Below are 17,687 nucleotides of genomic sequence, written 5' to 3'. Positions count from 1 at the left end.
TTGCAATATTAATCATGTTATGAACTAACAAGATGATGCGTTGTCCTTGAAAAGCACACAGTCCGCTCGGCTAGTCAAGAAATTCCTCATTACCGTGTTGATAAAAATCCTCTACAGCTCCCTCTGTGACCTGTTTCCTTAAGGCCCACTTCAATACCATCCTCACACCTAGGTCTCCAACTAAATGTAGCCATTTCTTATCTCCCGCATGTGTGCTACATGGCCCACCCATCTTATCCTCACTGACGTGATTATCCTTATAATAATCGCTGAAGAATGAAAGTTACGGCATTCCTCATCATGCAGTTTTCTCCAGCCTGTAACTTCACCATTCTTCGGTCTAAATATTTTCCTCAGTATGCCGTTCTCAAAGATCTTCAATCTGTGTTCCCATCTCAACGTTAGACACCAACTTTTACACCATAAAAAACAATAGGTGAAATTGCAGGTTTTATATCTTAATCCTTGTTCTCAGATAGCAGACGGGAAGACAAAAGATTCCTAACTGCATGGTAGCAAGCATTTCACGAAATTAATCTGTCTGTTAATACAATTTTGAATCATATTATGGTTTTGTAAATTATTGTTTCTTGTAATTTATTAAATATTGGTCATCCCAGATAATACCTTAAGTATAAGCACCTGAAAGACTACACGGGTTCGCAACCCTGATGGCCAAAATCAAAATTTTCACGGTCATAAAATACCTCAAATTTGAATTATCTAACTGGGTGACTGACCACAAGCTTGTCAACAAGGACTCTGCTTCATGGAGTTAGTTACTTAAATCTGTGGGCCACAGTGTATGCCCGGATGTTGAAACGAAAAAATATACAATTATATTCATTAATTTAAAATTTAAAATTACTTTCTTTGGCCGGTTATGAAATGAAGAGCCTGTGTTCGATTCTCTGCAAATTTTTTGATTCTAAAGTGTGTTTTTTTCACTCAATCCTTTGTTACAGTTGCAATAATATGGTTTTTGAGTATCCGAATAAATAATAGGCATTAATTCTATCACACTTCGGAACAGTGACCTGATACTAAAATCCAGTGTTTATGGTTGATCAGTTTCATCGCTTTACTGAAACAAACGTCATCAACATATTTATAAAAGGATTAACTTCACTTCGCGTTTCAGTTCGCTGACTGTAAATTGCGAATCCTTGCTCTTTATACAACTCGCCATGCACCAGTGCGGTACGGGTGGACACCTGATTCTGTAAACGGTCAGCGCTCTTCACCGATTTGCTTTCTTACCTTAAATTGGACTTTCGTAATCCGAGAGCAGCATTTCGCTAATGCAGCGTGTCCAATTTATCGCGAAACCCTCAATGACAACATGGCGTCACAACCCGCCAGCTTAGTTTCAAGATAAATATGACTCCCCACATTTGTATGACGAGTTTGCAGCCATGCATTGGAGAAAACTAATTACGTCATCTTGAAATGTTCGCCTGTTTCAGTGACTTTCAGACGTAGTTTTATTACAAAACAGATGACAAGCGCTCTGAGTGACGCAAGTAGTACGTATTTTGTTCACATGTGGGCAGTCAACGAGTATCGTTTTTCTCTTTTCATGCTGGTTTGTGAACTAATAGACGAAGGATTGCCAATGAGATCAGAATCATTCAATGGGTTCCTGTATGGGCATGCGGTAATATAACTGAGTACATTTCTGTTCTCGGAGTCAGTACCACGCGGTTTCTTGAGAAGTGTGTGCTATTTCATTGTGACTCAACAGTAATGGATCCCATGCTTCATTTATTACTTAAGGTATTTTGTACAAGGGAAGTATTTGTAATCGTGAAAAAGTGGAATGTGTGAACGTTCAGTCTACAGCACAATATGTTTTATAACCACAAATTGCAAGTAGTTTTGATAAGATCACAAAATAAATTCATGGTTTCCTGGCTACATGGATATAATTAGTAGCAATTAGTTTTTACAATGCGAGAGTAGTTTTCTGTTTCGGAAAAGGAAATATGGATAATAGAAATCGTTCCGATCGAAGGAAAGGACGTCTATAGGAGAGCAGTGGAATATTATTTACTGTGACATGTGTTGTGGAATGTTAAATGAAGTCTGAGTGTCAAGAATGTTGTTACTGAGCATTGCGTACTGTAGGAGCAGATACTACCAAGATATATTAGTGATATGTGGTGTGTCAGAAACAGATAAATATGAACAATAAATAATATAAAATTGTAAAGTGAGAATGTGTCAACGTTTTTAGTTATTACCGTCTCCTGTCTAAATCTTAAGACAGAAACGCAAATTTATCTGTTGTTTTGTACTGTGTGAAATTTGGTCCCTCATCCTAAGGAAAGAACACGTTTTGAGGATCTAGTTTTGTAGCATCCTGTTCTGTTTCAATTATAACAATTACACAGACTTTCCGGGAACATTAACAAAATTATTTATTGTACTATAATCGGACGTTATATTAATAAAACGGTGTATGACGGGTGGACATAGGTGAAATTAGCTTGTGTTTGCACACAGGATGAGAAACATTAAGACGCAGTGGTGACGTTTCAAGTTTTAGAGTGTTTACATGACTCTGGTAGAAGATGCGAAAATGTAGAAAGTAAAATTTTATGACAGTGCTGTACCTGCCTGCAAGCGCACACGGTGGTATAACCAATAAGGATAACATCGTCTTCCTCACCTCAGTGAGAACCTCAAAACTCATGAAGTCTTAGTGCTCTGTAAACAGCATTACTTTTCATAACCGACTAGTGGCATAAAATGAGGCATGCTCTAAAGTGGACCTAATTTCTAAGTGCGCAGAAGTAATCATAGCTGACGCTCCAAATGTGGGATAAGTCGTCATGAATTATTATTCGTTCGAAAAAATATTTCCACAAAAGAGTTATTTCTCTTAATATGAGGGAGTAGACTGCAAGGAGACATGCATTATAGCTGAAGTGGGTGTTTAATATCGCACTCCGTCCGCTCTAACTACCAGGAAAGAGTTAATCACTTTGTTGACTGAGCTATCATGCTTATAGGACACTTTCGCATGGAATAGAAAACATACGGATCCAATATTCATATGTCAAACGGGTAAGTTGACGTTAGGAAAATGCACCCACCTGTATTGCAACGCAAAATCGTTGTGTTAGAAGCAAACTTTGGAATGAAAATTCTTTTGCTCCTTACTGAAGTAAGAAATGTAAAAATATGGACATACTTCAACTTGACGTCATATGTGGGAAGGGAAATACAACAAAGAAACGTGATCCACATTAACAACGTTACTATGGCGACTGCTAGTTCAACACTTTCCCTGCCGCGTTCAGTGAGTGAACAGCAAGTTACTTTGAAACGATTAAACGTGCTTTTAATCATGGATTTGTCCAGTTTCTTACAAACGGATAAACATTCTGGCCACACTGCCCGTGTAACATCGGTAAAAGTATTTCAGTATTCGATTGTCGTTTTCTGGGTATGGTTGTGAAGTTAAGACTTCAACTCAGAAGATAGAGGCGATACGTTCTTCCAAAACATTGGTAACCACCCTTGAGGTATGACAGTCACAACACAGAAGACCGCAGTCAACATCTATAACGCCACAAGGATCTGAAACGTCAGGTGCTTATTAAATTTTCGTCGGATTTATGAAAAGGAAGTGACAATCTGGAACGTGATCACACATGTGTAAGCGACGAAACAAGAGCATTCTCAAGTTTAAAAGCAGAAACAGCTTCTGGCGATACGAAACTTTTGAATGAAGAAAATTAATTCTTATCACGTAGTCTTCACCGAATCTCCGTATGAGCGGATCCCTGGGGCAATGCTATGTCCCTTGTATGAAAGGCCTGTTCTATCAGTCGCCCTTTGCCACATTTCTGAATCCTTTATAAAGTACAAAAATTTAAGAAGAAAAAAATTCACAATTTCGAAGACGTTAAAAGGTAAAAAAACAATTAAGAGATCCCGGTTTTAAAAGATCTCAAACGTTCATTGTCGTCTTCACAGTCCACTACTTGAACTCGTAGGCCAGTTTTATCAATTCCACGCCCTACTCACAAGTAGGAATTTACGTTCATTCCAGTTGTAGTTCGTCAGCAACACAGAGTACTTACAGATACAATCTTGTTCTTTGACTTCATTGTCATCTTGACGAAGTTGAATACTCTAGATCCGTCTACTCAGAGAAGGATATAGGTAACCTGGGGCGTATTTCTGTAGGAAGGAATGCAGCACACGTGGCTGGGTATTTTCTTGCGTAACTCCCAGCTGTGACCGACTTAATGCCCGTGTCTTGAAGGACAATGGCTGCTGGCAAGGCCAGCAAACAAACGAGTCGTGTTACACAGAGCGAAGGAGTTCAAGCGGTAGTAGCCAGCAACTGAACTCGCGTTACAAAGAAACGAACTTGAACTTATTTGGGAGTCCTTACGTGGCTTAAAAACCGGAAATGAACTTTAAACTCTTGGAGAATTCTTACTAAGAAACGAAGTTGGACTTATTTGGGAGTCCTTACGTGGCTTAAAAACCGGAAATGAACTTTAAACTCTTGGAGAATTCTTACTAAGAAACGAAGTTGGACTTATTTGGGAGTCCGTACGTGGCTTGAAAACCGGAAATGACCTTTAAACTCTTGGAGAATTCTTACTAAGAAACGAAGTTGGACTTATTTGGGAGTCCGTACGTGGATTAAAAACCGGAAATGAACTTTAAACTCTTGGAGAATTCTTACTAAGAAACGAAGTTGGACTTATTTGGGAGTCCTTACGTGGCTTAAAAACCGGAAATGAACTTTAAACTCTTGGAGAATACTTACTAAGAAACGAAGTTGAACTTATTTGGGAGTCCTTACGTGGCTTAAAAACCGGAAATGAACTTTAAACTCTTGGAGAATTCTTACTAAGAAACGAAGTTGGACTTATTTGGGAGTCCGTACGTGGCTTAAAAACCGGAAATGACCTTTAAACTCTTGGAGAATTCTTACTAAGAAACGAAGTTGGACTTATTTGGGAGTCCGTACGTGGATTAAAAACCGGAAATGAACTTTAAACTCTTAGAGAAATCTTACTAAGAAACGAAGTTGAACAGCTTGATTGTTGTTTCCTGTGCATGGCGATGTTTATATAGATCTTAAGAAGCAAGAATGGAGTCGCTGTGTTTTGGTTGAAAGAAGTTCCGATAATCACTGCCATAAAAACGCAATGCATTCTATGGACGAAATGCCACGTTACTAACAATTAAAATGATCAACATACAGAATGTCCCGAAAAAAGACGCGAACACACATTCAGTGAATGAACATTCAATTAAAGTTGCTAACAAAGAATGTTTTGTGCCCCCGGATCTTGTCAAAGGAACTCAAGCCAGGGCATAATTCCGATTGTCTGTGCCTTCCATTCATTGCTTCGACTTTAACCTTTACTTTGGTTACAGGTTTTGGTTTGCTTGGCCGTCGCGGTTGGTGTAGCCGTTTCTCAGGATGACTATGACCATTTCTTTAGCGGCCCCAACCCCGGCAGCGGGCCATCCATCCCCAGCACCCCTAGCGGAGGTAATGATAATACCGGTATGTATGTCTGTTTAGTGGTCCCTGGGACGAATCCATTGTTGTTCGGTGTATGACAGGAGTACTAGGACGTATGCTGTTATAGAATAGGCTGGTATTCTTAATTATTTAATGATAATGCTTTATATTTAATCAAATTAGTCTAACGCTTGTAAAATAATGCTTATCTGAGATGACCGTTGGGGCACTATTCTGGTAAAACTTGAAAAAATAAGAAGACTAGAGAATTAAAAAGAACCTGTTCATACAAAAATCTGACTTCGTGGAGTGGTGGCGTACTCCTGTAATCCAGCTACTTGGAGGCTAGATGTTGAGGATGATCCTCAACATCTAGCCTCCAAGTAGCTGGATTACAGGAGTACGCCACCGCTCGTTAGAACAGGAGATCAGCTGGTGAAGACTGTTTCCCGCTTTGTGTAGAGCCCAAAAGTTCATTACTGTGTTAAAAAAGACATGACACTGGACCCTATCCTGTGTTTGCTTAATACAGTCCACATCATCTACCACTATTTTCATTACACATATTTTAATATTATCCTCCCATCAACTCCTTGGTCTATCACTTACTTCCTTCCTTACAGGTATTCCGACAAAAATTTTGCAAGCATTTCTCAGGTCCCGCCCATTTCACCAACCTTGATTGTATCGTCATTATAATGTTTGCCCAAAAAATACAAACTGTGAATCTCCTCATTGTGTAACTTTTTCATCATGTCTATTACTTGATCTATCTTAAGTTTAGATGTTTTCTTCAGCAACCTCTTCTCAAAGACCCTCAGTCTGTATTTTTCCAACAGAATGAGGTCCAGGCTTCTGATCCATATAAAACAACAGGTAACATTTCAGTTTTCTATATTTTAATCCCAAATGTTTAAACTCTGCCACAGTGCGAATAATCTGAAGACATTCTAATAACAGCATAAGAAACCAGTATAGCAGTGTTGAAGTTACTTACGCTGGGACCTACAAAAATGCTAGAGTCCAAAAGAAAAGTTCAAAAGTTTTGTAAAAATATGTCTGTTCATTAACCTCTGACAGTATTCAGTCCTGGAAGCAGGTGAACCAGATCGTAGAATCATCAAAGCTCTGTTCATATTAATACCGAAACATCTAGTTTCTCTGTCTTCAATACACGCGATGTTAATTAACGTGCTGTGTCGTGAATGAAGCATTCAGACATACCAAACTTTGTTCTGTGCAGACGAGAAAGTGTTGGCTTCATTAGTAGACTCCTTGCACTGACAGTGATAATTAACCATCTCTCATTCACTTCTAGGGCCTGTCCTCTTCCCAAATTCACCGGCCGGTGATGAAACAAGTGGTGTCATCGTAGGAGCTTCCGGCTATGGTTTCGTTCCTCCCCGAAACTCAATTGGTAAGCGTTGATAATTACAGAACCAGCAACTGTTATGATAACGGAGGCTCGTTTGCCAGCGCGCAAACACAGCCCCTCGCAATTAGAATAACACACCCACGGCACACTCTCTAATAAAACAAGCTGATAAAATTCGGTCACTGCTTTTGAGTATAAAACATGGTTGGTTTAGACAAGGGACGAAGTCATTCCTCTCTGCACGTGTTACTCACGTGTGTATAACAACATGCGGGCTTCGGATAGTGGCTAAATACATGAATAATCGCTCTTGTATTGATCTGACAAGTTACACATAATTATCTTCCCTGGACTGCGTGAAATAATTCGCTCAAGTCTGAGGTCCTGTCTAACATATCGTAAAATGAACATGACTATTTTCTAAATTCTTGCGCTGAGTAATCTGGTAGAAATTTACTGCACTGGTAGTTTTGGAAATAAGAGCAAATGTTGTGAGTCACAAATAGGGCACAACAATTACTGAGAGACTTATTGGTAAAATGAATGTCTGGCGATAAAAATTTGATTGCCTGTACAGTCGAGTGCCACAGAAGACTTTAATGCAGCTCATATTATGCTACTATAAATAAGTGTCTTGGTGTACATACAAACACGTTTAATCTTGTACGACATATTAGTGCTTTCCCCATAACAAAAAGAGGAACTCACAATACATTGGCCACGTGAAAGTAGATTTTTTGTTATGGTAGAAACAAATTGGCTTAGACAGAGTAATCGGCGTACTATTGAGTACGAGCCTCTTATAAAAACACAGTCCGTGATTATCCACAGTAAAACGCCTAGCAGCATACCTTTCTTTCGATAGATAATTTGATATCGCGTTAATGTAATCTACGTTATTTCTTTCTGTATGTCAGGCTCCGTCAGACGTGATCTAACCAGAATGGCAGTCAATGAACCATTTAGATGTATTTGCTGCTGACAATTATATATAAATTATTATTATTACTATTATCATTATTAAGGAATGAATCCCATGATGTAAATTGATGCCTATTACACAGCAAAAGAGATACGAGCAAGTTTAAAAAAAGAGTTTAAGATATTTACTGAAAAGTATGCTATAAATATATTGTTCTGGGTTGTGTTGACTTGTACGTAGATACGTTTTGGAGAAACGTGCTTTAGCCCTAAAGGTGGAGACAGGATTTCTCCGAAAACTTAGCATCCACTTCAAGCCCCCACGGAGTTAGCAACCCAGAATAACATCGAAATCTTCGCTGCTGTGATAAGATAAGGAAATCGTCAAGATCACTGGGAATGGTAAATTATTGGAACGTTCAAAAATATCTTCAATCTCAGGAAGTTCTTGTATATCAGCACGCCTGTTAAAACTATTATTAGTGCCATAAAACATTAAATTCCAAAGAGAAATAACGAGGAATGCAGTTAAATTGTCCAAATTGTCACAAACAGGTAATGAAAGAAAGTAGTCAGAAAAATAGCATTAACATTTTAAAATGCATGTTAGAAAGAAGTGGTTCGAAGCCTGGAAAAGTGTTCCGACATTCCAGGTTGAATGCCTCTACCAGATTCGTCATAATTTGAATTCGGTTTACGTGACAAATGCGAGCGGTCTGGTGTTCAGACTGTCCAGATCTCTGTGTAGGGCAAGTGGTAGACAGTGAGTTGGCAACACTTGAATTTCGTAATTACAAACAAAGCTCATTTCTGGAATAAAGTTTTGTGGCCCCTGAAGAACAGCAACCCTCACTCCGCAACTACAAGGGGTCGAGTCAGTTTGCAGTTAATGTTCTCATCTGCTGGGGGCACAGACACGCAAACTACTCCTTTCTGGAAAGAGGCGCCATTCTTTAAAGCACTTAAGTAACTAACTAAATGACTTACAAAACCCGAATTTTCATCACCGAATTAACCAGTGCCCTCCACCGGTCCATGTCCTGGGCTTTAAAATTATTCCTTCCCGTTCCGAGGCTTGGTATAATGTTTCGTAAAAACACAGTTTTTTTACGGTGAAAGGTTGTTAGCCTCACGCCCAGCCCCCAAGTTAGAAGGCCACCCCTCGGCGTCTGTCCGCGACTGCTTTTTAAATATATTCGCAGCTAACCTTCATAACTGGAGTCTGTTCCTTCAATCGCAACTTGAGGACGAGCCATGCCGTGGTGGCAGGGACACACCAAATTAGTTACGAGAAAATCAATTAAGTAAAAATCAGTACCTCATTAATTTGAAGGAATTATTAATAAAATCATAGTGATGTACGAAATTAGACTGGCATATATAAATAGAATGCGTATGACTGACTCCAATAATGCAGAGATTTCTTTGAAAAGTTGACAGTCGCTCAGCTAGGCAAAATTTTTCGTGTTTCATACAGACTCAGAATGACCACCGTCACAATTGACAGCGGTGAGCAACGTTGCTGCTGTGTGTACATTTTCTTGGAACAGCTGTATGTTAATCTTTCGTACGTAGACTAATTAAAAAGCCAATTAACACCTTGCCGTTGCGCTACTGTAATCCCGCATCACATGAACCAAGTTTCTAACTAGCAGGGAAATATTCACTTACATTTCTTTTGACAGCGCCAAGTGCTGTCACACTTTCTTCACGCTGCAACATCGAAGAAAACAAAATATTACGAACGCCAACATTTAATATTTTTTCCGTCAAATACGATACGCCCAGATAACGCAAACTGTCCACATTTTTTATCGCAAAAAATAAAAGCATTTATTAATTGATGTCCGCTCTGTTTGACTGCAGTCGCAAAAATACCAAACATTACACTGGATCCATGTTTTGTCTTCGGCGAACGCGAAAGGGGGAGGGCAGGTTGAAAATGACGAAAACACTAAAAAGGTTTTGCAAAAACCGTAAACTGTCACGCTTAAAATTCCTATCGTGACGCACTACAGGGAACAGGATTACCACGGCCCAATATCCCGCTCCATCATCATGGTTTGCAGTGCTTAATTTGACTAATTTGCCGGTAGAAATAGAAGGGGTGATTAGTTGGGTGGGGGAAGGGGGCAGGAACGTCAACTCACTCCGCTGCACTTGATGGGAAGTGCCAGCGCTTCCCCAAGCGCTTTGGGACTTCCAGCCGTAGGGATTATTGCTAATTCGTTGCGTGGTGGTTCTGCAGGGGCTGGTGCAAGCCCGTGATACGATGGACCCCACCTGCCGGTCACTCTCACTAACTGCCATCCGCGAATATGGCAGTACAGGCCTTGCCTGCAACAGTGGAACAACTGTTCTGAACGAATTCTTTTCTCTGACAGTCTCGACCAGCTGTCCGTCGATGTATTTTGCGAAGCCGATATTAATTTTTGTAATATTGCACAATTTGCCCCTAAATTAAATACCATATTTTCTTCGGATTATTAATACATATAATAAATCAAGTTTGTTTAAGAAAGGTTTTCATGAATATGTGTTTCTGTTTGCAGTCGTGAGTTAGTAGCGTTTTTAAACAAATTGTCATAAAGGCTCAATAAATTTCTCTTATTTATAACTCCGCGAGTTGATAAGGAGAGTTGAGTGTGGTGCTAGGTCTTAAAAACTTTTGAGAAATCTTTCCCTCCTCAAAACCCTATAGGACCTGCCATAAGTGTGTGAAGATGTGGGCTGAATTATGTGTCTTCAGCGTAGGGTCAAATATAGGATCTCGTGAATGCGATAATAAAACTCTGAATTCGTTAAAAGGCGAGCTATGTTTCGATAATCTGAGCGATTTATCAGCTCCATATACTTAGCTTAATTATCAAGATATTTATCAGCTTAAATATAAACTACCTAAGAAAAATGGGGAAATGTTCAACATAATTTCCGTGTAACAAACTCGTACTGAGATTTGAATCAGGTTCTCAAAGGCGTCATTTTCGGAAGGATAAACAGGCGATGCATCAGTTTTGACTAATGGCTTGTCGCAATGAGGTGACCTCCGGGGACTATTAATTCTGTTCCTTGCCACATTAATCGTCTTCGGCAATTGGGGACATTCTGCAGTTAAAAAAAAAAGCTGTGGTTGGTTGCAATACGTGAGCTGTGACTGCAGAATAGCGCTCCGGATCGTTCCAGTCTGCTTGAGATCCACAGGTTTTAGTATTATCACGAACAGAGTTGCGGTGCGCGGTTGAATTTGCACGGAACTCGAGTCTAATTCAACCATCCCGATATCAGTCTCAGGACTAGGCTTTCAATTTAACTTTCCCAGTTCACTTCAAGTGCAGAACAGAGCCCCGAAAGTTACTGACCAGTGGCCACCATCGAAATTCTCAGTTCTTCTCGCTTTCCGCTCTGTTCCCATATTTCTGGCTTTCCATTGCATTTCGGCTAGAATATGTGGTAGATGTTACATATATGCAGTTTAATATGAAGGCATGAGATTACACGTGATAGGAGTGGACTTAAACACACGCTTATATTACTTCAGCCTATCAATAATGTATTCTCTTTGCATACGCAGTTTGAAAACGAAATATAAATTGAAATTTTGGATTCACATGCAGAATAGAGGGACCCACCATTCTCCTAACTATCAGCTAGTTCCAGGGTTCATAATTTTGCGTGCTGGTGATGTGGTGTTACGGGCTAATTATTCTATAAGCCCGCAAAAATCTATAAACATAAATGACAATAACGTAAAATTCCATGGAACTACACAATGTCCTACTCTGGTGAATTACTAGAAATGTCTACTGCCCTATTATAACACCTTAACGGCATTACGTCTAGGTGTGGGTAACCGTAAGTTTATCGACCCGAGTGACACAGTAAAAAAATTTAAGAAGTTAAAAAATGTCAGTTAGGTTTTGATATGTATGAATGTTGGCCTAATATTACGCCTTATATCAGACCGAATTAACCAACTCCATGAAGCAGAGTCCTTATTGAGAAGCTAAGATTCGGACAGATAATAACAAATTCCCCCGTCCTATGGAAACCGAACTGTCGTATTTACAAGAGCCTGCCATCGGTTCATATTTTGAGCCAGATAAATTCAATCCACACCCTCCAATCGTATTTTCCCTCAGATCAAATTCAATATATCCTTCTCACGGCGGATAATACGAGGCGCGTCCCAAAAGTAAGTTTCCCAGGGGCCGTTTACAGAAACAAAACACAATTTCATGGAAATATTTATTGCAACAGATACAGCAAGTGTCCAGCTATTTTTCAACATATTCGCCACCGGAATTGAGACATTTGTCATACCGTGGGACCAACTTTTGAATACCTGTGTCGTAGAAGTCTGCCGCCTGGGATTGGAACCACTGTGTGACAACCATCTCCGCCTCTCTGTCATTCTCAAAACGCTGACGCTGACCGGACAGGAATTTCTTGAGGTGTAGGAAAAGATGGAAATCACTGGGAGCGAGGTCCGGGCTGTAGGGTGAATGATTAAACACCTCCCAGCTGAACTCCTGCAGGAGACTTGCTGTCCGGCGAGCCGTGTGCGGCCTAGCGTTATCACTGACCGCACTTCACAGTCGGCGGGAGCTGGAATAAGAACCTCCATCTTCAACAGCTGCAACGATGCTACTGTGAGAACGCGGGAAGTACCGCTAGTGCATGCGCCATGCTACGTCATTGCTCTATCACGTACGCACAGTCGCTTCGCGCAATATAAGGTTTGCTAGCTGTGGGACGAGTGGGAAACTTACTTTTGGGACGCGCCTCGTACATCTGTCGTTGTTCTCGGATGTAACGTCGTGTAGATACGAACGTTTCGGAGTAACATAGTGTCTCTATCTTCAGGGCTGATATCAACGTTTCGGAGAAACACACTCTTTCCATCGTCAGTCCTAAAAATGTAATGAGTATTTTATGCGAAACGTTAGTTATCTATCTAAGAGTCAATATGGCGTCACAACACAGAATAAAAACATCATCGGACACTTTTATTGTGCAGAACGCGTGAGACGGATGTGAATAATCTTGGTGGCTTGCGCAGGCTCTAAGAACTTTAAAGAACTCTGTGTTCACAAAGAAACGACAGATCATAACGTCTCCGTAAAAGTACTCAGGTTTAAATTATCTGAACACGTCGGTTAGCTAAACTGTAATTCAAATTAATAATCGGGGAGAATGGATGTTTGCGAACTAACCTCTTCTCGCGGCAGCTTTATCTTAACGGCTGTTACGAGATTTTACGACGCGGGACACGAAGAACCGCGCACTCGAATCGTCTCCTTTATTACCTGACGCAATAAACACAAAAGTAACAGGGAGTCTCATAGTAGCTCCTGAGGGCTGTTTAACATGTAAATTTGCAATCACACTTCTTGAGCCACCTTCCTTAACTGCAACATTCGCTAGAACTGTACGTATCTTCACACACACTCAGACTTTAAAGCCCTACACATGCACGCAGAAGCGTCTAAGTACAAGGTCCAAGGTCTCATCTCAACTTGTATGTCAGGAAATCAGAGCTCCTCAAACCTAAAGTAGTACGAGTCAAATTATTTTTTAATATCGTATGAGATGAGATGAATCTACATATCTCCTTGAAAATCTTTGGACCTAAACTGTGAAATAGACATGTGCAGACCTATTCTACGAGAGAATCTAGTTGAGGTAAAGGGAAAACTGAAAATATTAATACATTTTTCATCTTTATAGTCTATATATTCCGGTATATTTTCTACTCCTGGCTATGTGACGAATATATTTATTATTTTTTGCTTAACAGATGACGTACGAACAGATTTTCTTATAACTTAGAAAATGTCAGGCCAAAGACGCCTTAACAGAAGCTGTCTTTTCAACTACGAGATACATTTTAACGTGGGGTACTTCAGTGGCTTGTCGGGTGTCACCTTTCCACAATAAATGGAGATGTTTCTACGCGAGATATACGAATTCTAGTGATTTCTGAAATGTGTACAGATTAAGCACGAATTTACTAATATTTTCTACATGTTATCCAAATCTTAAAAAAAAAAACTGATTTGCGTTGTACGTCGAATCCTGACTGTACACATCCAAACGTCAACACTCACAGAATGATAAAAGTGTATCAAAGCAAAACACTTTTAACACATCGTGACCTATTATACGTTCATATTAATTTTGCAGAATTATTTCGACGCAGCGAAACACGTTGCTACGTTACTCGTAAATTCGTTGCTAGGTAACCAGCCCACAGAATCCACAAACATTCCTTTCGTATTAGAGCAGATAGACATGTACACAAAAGTATGCATTATTTTTACAGAGATCTGTCGAGTGTGAAAATTTTAAAAGAGTCATTATTATTTTATTACTCGGTGTGCGTGGTGTTTGTCCGTGGAAACTGTCTGTCATGTTTGCATGACCATCTTGTGGCCTGGGGATACGAAAGTGTTCGCCTGAGGAAATACATTTAGCAAACAGAGGCATGCAGGAGACGACGTATGCAAATGATGTGCTCTGAAGCAACATTTGGATGTAGCACTGCTGCTGCATTAATTCAATATTGATTCACCTGTGAGCTATGAGAATCAAAAACCATCGGCAATAATTGCACGTAAATAAATTACGAAAAAAGCAGGAAGTTAGGTTATGTGTACAGGTACAAGCCATTAGCAAATAAAGACTGCTACTTCGTTGAAGGGGGAAGAATATTCTGGGACAAAGCTAAATTGTATTAATAAAATTTTTTAAAAAAACTATGCTGTCACCAATTTCGATCGTATTAATAGTACATTGAGTATTTATATTTCTTTCGAAATTTGAGGTGCAATGGATACCACGCCTGGCCTATCATTTGATTCTCTTCCGAAGGCTGAGTGAACTAAATCAACTTTTCGTGGGGGGTCTCTAAGTTCTTGCAAGAAAATTCTGGGATCTCACCAAGAACTTAATCACGAACGCCCCCTTCCACAACCGAGACAACATTAGTGTGTAATGTTGTGGTTGTACCATTCAATTACTGATACTAAAGCATATCTTCTCGAGGCCCTTCCAGTATTGCTTCTGTCAATTACAGACAATTGCATCTGTCATTGTCCCAATTAACATGCAATGGCTTCACGTCGGACAGTAGTTCTGGTGGAAACACCCCCCCCCCCTCCCGCTTCGGGTGCGACCACAGCAATTCCAGGTAGCGTCTGACTAATTGTGAACTATTCACTGTGACAGGAAGATGTCTTCTGGGTTGTTGTGCCGTGTAGTCTGATAGAAGTTTACCGACGTTTCAGAGGTGCTTGCTGCCTCCATAATCAGGGCGACGACTGAAAAATCTCATATGACAACCATAAATAGGAGTACCATTTGTGGGTAAAATGCAGAATTATTTGTTATTAAAACAGGTGGTACTGGTATATATATTTACCGCTGGGCTTCAAATGGTTAATTCCTCACAATTCATAATGTGTCCAAGCTACGTAACGTCGAACGTTGGTAAAGTATGGTTATATAACTTGGAAGTTAATTAATGTCGTTTGGTGCAACTCAGAAACTTTTCAGTGTTAGGGACATGACCACTTATCAAAACTCGTTTGTATGCCGTGGGGAATAAATCAGAAGTTTAGTGAGCTTATTTCATAAACTAGAATGTCTGTCGTATAAATCCTTCGGTGCTGTTTCCAGGAATGGATTAACATAGACCATCATTCAGAGCGTGACAGACGAAGAAAGTTTATGAGTTTGCCCCAAGTTGGAAATCATAAAGAAGCTTATACGATTAAATTAGGTTCAACACGACATAAAAAAATTCTACCCCATTTTTCAGGTTATGGGGGCTAAGAACACAGAAGATGAATACTACTACTTAGAATTAAAATTTGTAAAACATCGTCATATTACGCTATAAATGTACGCTTTCCCTGGTATTATGTATTTTTATATTTTTTGAAAGAAAGTGTGAACTTTACTCAAGTTTTTCACATTTCCTAAGCAGATGTGTCGTCTTTGGAGAACTCTTTGAGTGTTTCTGTGGTTTTCCCTCAGTCTTACATCCGTAATTCTAAAGTAGATCAAGATGTCTCCCATAATTCATAATATTCTATGTACGATAAATCTTCTCATTTAGATAATTCGCAGTAGTTTAAACTTCTACACTGGTTAAATAGCTTAACAACCAACCAGCCAGCCAAAAAAGTATGTTCCTTAATAGATGGGGTTTGAAAAATACTGAAAAGTCCTGGCGTTATCAAGGTTTTGGAGGTGGACGGAAGCACAGCTAGTATTAGAATGGCATTGTTGTGCAGTAAACAATGAAATTGTTTGTTGCAGGTGGTGTACCGCACTATGGCAGTTTCTCATCGGGTCCTAGTTACGGCGGCTTCTTCTAGACTGACTACCTCATACCACATCTCACCACTTTCATCAACATTTCCACACTTCAAACAAATGTCTTTTATTTATGTTTAAAATAAACAATATGTTTTAAAATTAGATATTCCTTACTTCAAAGACATCTTTTTCCTACGCCCAACTCTTTTGATGAGAACATGTCACACGTGTTAGAAATCATTAATACGTAATTTCGTCATACATGAGAGAAAAGGATAGAAGCAAAGTTGAAGTCTTTCAAGTACGCTGACGCGAATACTGGCTTTTGAAAAGAAAAGAAACACATGTCCAGTAGCCAAGTGTATCTGACACTTCAACAGGAAAGAAAAAACGTCAACTTCCTAAACGATTTTCTTCACATTTCCTCTCTCCCTTTTCATTTCATTACGTTTCGTGTCTCCCTCACTCCCTTCTTCTCAAAAGTTTCTATTTGCTAAATCGATTAGCTTCATTGCTTTAACGAGAAGTTGGTTGAAAACGCTTAAGAAACTGTCAAGTATGTCCCGTTGCGGCTTCGAAAGAAACGAAATTCCCACAGCGTGCAACAATGGCACACGATCCCTTAGAACTCAATTACGTTTTACGTTACCTAAAAAACCAAAGGTGTCTTGAAGATTTCTGTCTTCTGGGTAGTTGCGCTGTGTCGATGTTAACCAACGTTTCAGAGGTCATACTGCCTCCGTCTATGCGATGACGGAGGCAGTATGACCTCTGAAACGTTGGTAAACATCGACCAGACTACACAGAGCAACAACCCAGAAGACAGAATTCTTCATACTCACCGCTGTGAAAACCTCAAATACTACAAAAGTGTCTTGTTTCAGTGTCACGACCTAGTTGAACAACAATGGGAAAAAACATTAAATAATAGACAGGAGCAGAAATATTATCAATATCCATGTTATGCACCCTATTGTGATTATTAAAATATATACAGATTATTTACTAAGGTGTCATGTTTAGAATCCACGAAACATGTCACTGTAGGAAGTATCTTTGGGGATAAAAATATACTGTGTATGACGAAACCTCTGCCTTCTGCATACACGGAAATACTGAAAACTACGCTGATGGATTACAACAGATTTAGTCCTTCCAAACGCGCGTAATACCGAGAATATAAAAAGTTAACTGCTTCTTGTGTCCTTTTTGCCTCAAAATCCAATGACAAGAGAGCAGACCTCTCAAGATTTGCACAGTCAGCTTCGTTAGGGCCGTAACCACTTCACACAGCTGTGGTTAGTTCCTGAAATCCAGTTAACTTTTTTTTTTCCATAAGTAACGCGACAACAATTACAGAAACGAAGTTTCTGGAATTGTTAGTCATTAATCAAGCGTAATAGTAGCGGTAATTCGGACAAGTGGTCAGGACGCTCACGTGTGAAGTTAAATTGTTGCCCTGGCAGGTCCTGGACCGTATTATTCACTTTTCTCTTTGTTATAGTTCCTTGTCGTTCTGAGCGATTTCCTGTTTCATTCGATGGATAACATGAATATTCAACACGGCTT

The 17,687-nt window shown here is 39.6% G+C and overlaps 1 protein-coding gene across 9 annotated transcripts in view; it reads left to right on the top strand.

Moving 5' to 3' along the window:
• LOC110838036 (uncharacterized) overlaps positions 1 to 16,280 on the top strand; it is a 45,349-nt gene extending 29,069 nt beyond the window's left edge. For 3 of the 9 annotated variants that reach the window (XM_022080808.2, XM_022080809.2, XM_022080807.1), the window contains 3 exons: positions 5,410 to 5,542; positions 6,819 to 6,917; positions 16,119 to 16,280. In XM_022080808.2, coding sequence (XP_021936500.1) covers positions 5,410 to 5,542; positions 6,819 to 6,917; positions 16,119 to 16,177 — 291 coding nt within the window. In that variant the 3' untranslated portion in view covers positions 16,178 to 16,280. Of the gene's footprint in view, positions 1 to 1,528; positions 1,777 to 5,409; positions 5,543 to 6,818; positions 6,918 to 16,118 lie in introns of those variants that run through there. The other 6 variants (XM_022080812.2, XM_022080811.1, XM_022080804.1 and 3 more) reach the window with 5 other exon arrangements.
• The last annotated feature ends 1,407 nt before the right edge of the window (positions 16,281 to 17,687 follow it).

The sequence above is a fragment of the Zootermopsis nevadensis genome, unplaced genomic scaffold, assembly GCF_977971745.1.
Source record: "Zootermopsis nevadensis isolate Lab colony 2312 unplaced genomic scaffold, Znev_1.0 Znev_ptg000024l, whole genome shotgun sequence".
NCBI lineage: Eukaryota > Metazoa > Arthropoda > Insecta > Blattodea > Termopsidae > Zootermopsis > Zootermopsis nevadensis.
This window is presented reverse-complemented; position numbering and strand designations above follow the sequence as displayed.